This window comes from Bremia lactucae, linkage group LG10, assembly GCF_004359215.1.
Source record: "Bremia lactucae strain SF5 linkage group LG10, whole genome shotgun sequence".
In the NCBI taxonomy this organism is placed as follows: Eukaryota; Oomycota; class Peronosporomycetes; order Peronosporales; family Peronosporaceae; genus Bremia; species Bremia lactucae.
The window spans coordinates 171,835-176,900 of NC_090619.1; the positions used below are offsets into that span (position 1 = coordinate 171,835).

The 5,066-nt window shown below is 46.6% G+C and overlaps 1 protein-coding gene across 1 annotated transcript; it reads right to left on the reverse strand.

Moving 5' to 3' along the window:
• Positions 1–892: 892 nt before the first annotated feature.
• On the reverse strand, positions 893–4,210 carry CCR75_009252 (uncharacterized protein; the record flags this gene model as incomplete). The annotated part of the gene is made up of 1 exon (XM_067967294.1): positions 893–4,210. The coding sequence occupies one exon, from the start codon at positions 4,208–4,210 to the stop codon at positions 893–895; it is 3,318 nt and encodes a 1,105-aa protein (XP_067815200.1).
• Between the last annotated feature and the right edge of the window lie 856 nt (positions 4,211–5,066).

A 5,066-nucleotide genomic window follows, 5' to 3' on the forward strand; every position in this document is an offset into this window, starting at 1 on the left:
GGCTAGTGATACCACAGGGGCGTCAAATGTTCCGGCCACGTTGAATAGCCACATTTTCTCTGACAAATGAAAGAGTAATTATAGATAATATATTTGCACGTAACACACTTCGTAAGTGCTCGACGTGCTTCTGTTCATCGGGCTAGTCATCCTCGGCCTAGCTATATATAATTACCGTAAGCTAAACTAGCTCGCATAGACTCGAGTTTAAAAAGAGCAAACACATAAATACAAATTTTTAGCTGTAAAATTTTGAATAAAAATTAGAGCTTTAAAAAAAATTGGCTGTTAACAGATTAAGTAACCGAATACAGTTCTCCCCTTTTTCCTATACGGTATTAAAGGCTATTATGTATTGGATAACAGAAAGGAAAAAGTTAGAGACAATAGAACGACCACGGTGGACGTCGAATCCTATAAGTTAGCTATTTAGCGAAGGTTACAAGTTTTAGGAGGATATGTTATCAGAGGGAGGACTGTAACAATGGCAATATAAGTGCAAGTGTGTGATTAGATTAGAATTGAAAAATGAATACATTTCTCGAATAGTTTTTGACGTCTACCCGGATTAAAATTAGGGAATTGCTGCGGACAGACCCAAGTTATGCTACGGACACACCTCTAAAAATACAACTTGTCTCCAGGCGTAAATCTCCGACAAATCTTGTCCTCCGACGTCGAGATATTAAGCGAGTACTTCACATCACACGTCTGTAGACGTCACATTCGAAAAAACGCGTCACAAAATTGACTTGCAGCTCGACTCACATGACGCGGACCAGCGTTCAGCCCTTTAAACAAGTGCTAAAAGTTAGTTGCTTCAAAAAAGTAGCCTCGGCGCTATTTTTAAATCAAGTTGTGTTGCTCATTAACACGTTGCTACCTAAATTATCTAACTAAGCTTGGAATGTTTATTCTTGCTATCCTTTATAAGCTTACTACTCCCATCAGCCGAGCGCTTCTTGTGTCTGTGCTTCTTTATCGAGACTTTTTGCACTTTGGGCTCTTTTAACTCCTTCTGAATCTTGCTTTGGCTCTTTACTTGAAAACAAGCCCCTTCGCTTCCAGTTTGCGCGAGCGGACTGACCCATTCAGCGTCGTCGCCACGTACAGCGTACTTCATCAGGTTAAGACTGCACAAAAGTTTCTGCTGCTGCTTAGCGGCCTCCTCTGCCTTCAAATCACTAGGCATCTCCTCACAAGGTATTGGATTTGTAGGAGTGATAGTCTGCGACAATGCTGTCACCTCCGCTAGCCTCTTGCTATTTACTGTCACCTCTTCTAGCTGGATTTCCACAAGATGCTCAATTTGACCAAGAAACTTTCGAATAGTTTTGTTGAAAAGCGCTAAAATTTGGTTAGACGCCACATTAAGTTCCTGCTGGATGACATCCACCGAATGGTGTTGAAGTCCTAGGCTTACCAAAATTGCACGTTGAAGGTACGACAACGAAATCTGCGGAAGTCGCCGGAGGAAGTACAGGCGCGCTAACGACGGAATCAGGTCCACAATCATATGGTAGTCCACCATATTCTTTGAGTATGACTTAAGACGCTTAACATCGTATGGAGTCAAGGCCATTGCCAGTTCTACCGGGCTGATCTCACTGGTGGCGCTGCGGTGTAGCGCAAAGCTTTTCGGATCCTCGTTCGAAACGGCAGTTGAGGTAGTAGACTCGTCACTCAGTAAACTTAGCGCGAGAACGCACGGAAAAACGGAGAAATCGAAGCTTAGCAGCGATGTAAATCGGCGACGAAAATCACCTACAAATTCGTCAAGCCACCCTTCTGCTGGAGCAGTTGGCAGATCATTGCATCGCAGAGAGCGAAGCATAATCGCCGTATGCTCACCTGTGAGATCGTTAGCCGTCTGACGAATATAAACAGTGCAAAACTTGGCGCGAGACCAGAAGTTATGTAGCGGCAAAGTCATACCGAATGAAGAACCGAACCAGTGCAGACGCTCGCAAGGACGCTCGTCCAGCGGTAGCAACAGTGGTGGTAGAATCTTACGTGGCTTTAATTTCTCCTTACGGAGTTTCGACTCTTTCGCGTTTTCATCTTCGTTGCCGAAATTAGCGTCACTCAATGATTTCTCCGACTTTAGCTTCTTATCATCCGTTGCATCGGCTGTGTTATTGGCTATGTCACCTTGGTAGTACTTTGTAAGCAATTCAACAGCGCGAGAGCCGTAGCCCATGCCAGTCACGTCTGGGTGAGTGGCAATGCGCACAACACGAGCTCCTGAAAGTGCTGCAAACTCCGAATCCTGGAATTGCTGTGCCACTGTCCAGGGAATAAGGTCTCCCGATGCACGCTGACCACGCGCAAGTTGCGCCTTGACCGATGCTTTAGAAATTTCACCTTCTAAGGCCACTTGGACGACGCAGAGAACGTCTGGAAGTTGACCAGCGTTACCCTGCGCCTCAGCACCAGGTCCGAGCAGAGCAAAAATGTGGTGAGCTGGCGCATCGGACAGCAGCTGAAGGTCGTTAGGCTGATTTTTGTAATGCGACGACACATAGAGAGCCATAATGCGCTGCAAAAAGCTTTCAGATAACTTATGGTACGAAAACAGTGAGTCACGATTAATATAGTACAGCTCACAATCACGAGGGTGAGGCGTGCCTGCCACAAGGCGGTGTGATGCGTTTGTCGCGTCAAGACACAATAACGCATTCAACCAGCGCTCAACAGGGTCATTTGGTGCGTACCGGATTGGAGTTTCCAAAGTCACTTCTCGGAAGACACGTGCCGACGATGAGGCGCTTCCAGCGGCAGCGGCATTAGCAGCAACAGCTGCCGCACGCCAGCGTTCTTCGTGCACTTTCTGTTCACCCTTTCGACGCTTCTGATCGCCGTGAATGCTTGCCGCAGCGTGCGCCGCGGCCTCACCGGCACAACCCTGCTGCTCACGTAGCTTTTGCAATAGCTTAAGTGACAGCGAGCGTCCAGTACCTTCATATCCATTAATGGTTGACGACATAAAGACAAGATAGGGACCAAGCAGCTTCTTGACTACAGGAAGCGGAATCGCAGCAGCTTCGTCAATAGCCACAAGCTCTGCTTGAGCCAGCTTCTCATGGTGCGTAGGTTGTATGTACTGAATGGTCTGACGGTGCTCGCGAAAGATGTTGACACGAATCACAGCGTGATTGTACTCGGGGTTAGTACTCTGTACGATTTCGTAATCCAGATGTTCCTTGTACTTGAGAGCATCGAAGCCCTTAAAAACAAAGTCAAACACGGTCGAAAGGTTTTCGGGAGATGGCGCAGTCACAAAGATATTGCTATATCCGTAGGCCACCGCACCCGCCAGCGACATACCGAGAGCCGCCGACTTGCCACGTCCACGTCCTGCAGTTAGCACAACCGTGGATCGCAGCGACTTCTCGGAAACTGCCTCAACAAAAGTAAGTATGGCCTTGGCTTGATCGAGCGTACGAGCCTGATCTACAAGAACACCTACTGGCTGGGTCTCTCGCAGAGACGTCTGAAGCTCTCCAAGCTCATGCTCGTCCTTTGTGGGTTCTGTGGACGAGTCGCGCGGCGGTAGCGGCTCAACTTTTCGCGTGTGCTTAGAAATAGGGAGGACGTTGAGCTCATCATCAAGCACAATGCAGCGTTCACACGAAGCGAATGAAAGGATGAAGCGCTCGTTAAAACGCGCAACCACGTCCTGGTGCGACTCTGTCCGGAAACGCGTATGCACGTCCATGCTCATGGTGTAAAGCTGCTTAAGACTGTCCATTGTGCGTAGAAGCATAACGACGACGCCTCCACCCTCAACAGTCTCGATAGTGCGTGCCATAATATTAGGGGTGATTGCCTCAAAGTCCTGCAGCACGCACATGCCATAAGTGCTGCCCAGCACCTTGTGTGTCTCTTTGTAGTAGCACCAGCGGATGTCTGTAGAGGATATGAAGAGCTCAAACGTGTCATTTTCGCAAGTTTCGTACAGGCCGCGCTGCTGCTTCTTTTTAATTTGGCGCATGCGCTTCTGACGATGCGTGGAGAATCCCAGCTCCTTCTTGTAACACCATAAAACCCGAGGGCGCGCTTTGACTGCCGCCTTAGACATGATATAGTGCAAATTCATAACCTGATCCTTTCCATGGTCGCCAACGAGCACTACAAACGAGCGGAAATTTTCCTTGATGCAATTCTCGAGCAGCGTCCGTACGCGTGTATCAACCTTCTTCTTAACCATATTTGATTGGAGTTGAGACACCGGAACCAATTATGTCGAATGTGGTACGAATGTTTTTTTTTTTTTTGTCGCTCAAATTTTGAGCGCAATATTTGCGGTATCTGTAACAGGGTGTCCGTTACATAAATATCATTTCCTTTAAGAGAAATAATTAATATTATTTTCTATAAGAAGAAAGAAGTACGAAATTGTTATCTTTATTAAAAATTTGACTTAATTGTTCCAATATTACCAAATTTGGTAATATTAGCTGTAACGGGGCACTGCGACTTGTACTGCTTCAGTACAAGTCCACTTCACACTGCTTCAGATGTGAGTGGTGCCTCTCTATACCTATTTATGGATAAGAATTCAGGAAATTACTATTTAAAGTAATTTCCTCCAAATATTATCATATTAATTAAAAATCTTTTATTGTTAATTTCATGTAACGATACACCCCGTTACATCACCCCTCCCTTAAACGACAATCACTCTGAATGTCATTAGGTGGAGTGGTCGCTGAATGACCACTTAATTTGTATAATGATTTTGATTGGTCAGATCCATCATTTTAAATTCCATCGCATGAAGGAACAATTCATGCGGGGTGAGGATAGTGTTGAACCTTCGGCTGCGGTTCGTGCAGCCGCGGGTGACGCATTGTTATCTCTTGCGGTAGACGTTCCGTCTACCGTAGTGTCTTCCACTCGCACAACACTTGGTGTTGCGAGTGCACGTGGTGATTCACCACGTGAGTACGACCCCTCTTTAGAGGTCGATTATGAGTGCGAGTCGGACGAAATGGCCGACTCGGGGAGGATGGAACAGTCGCCTGATACCCGTCAGGCGGCTGATTATGAGCCTTCGAATGAGA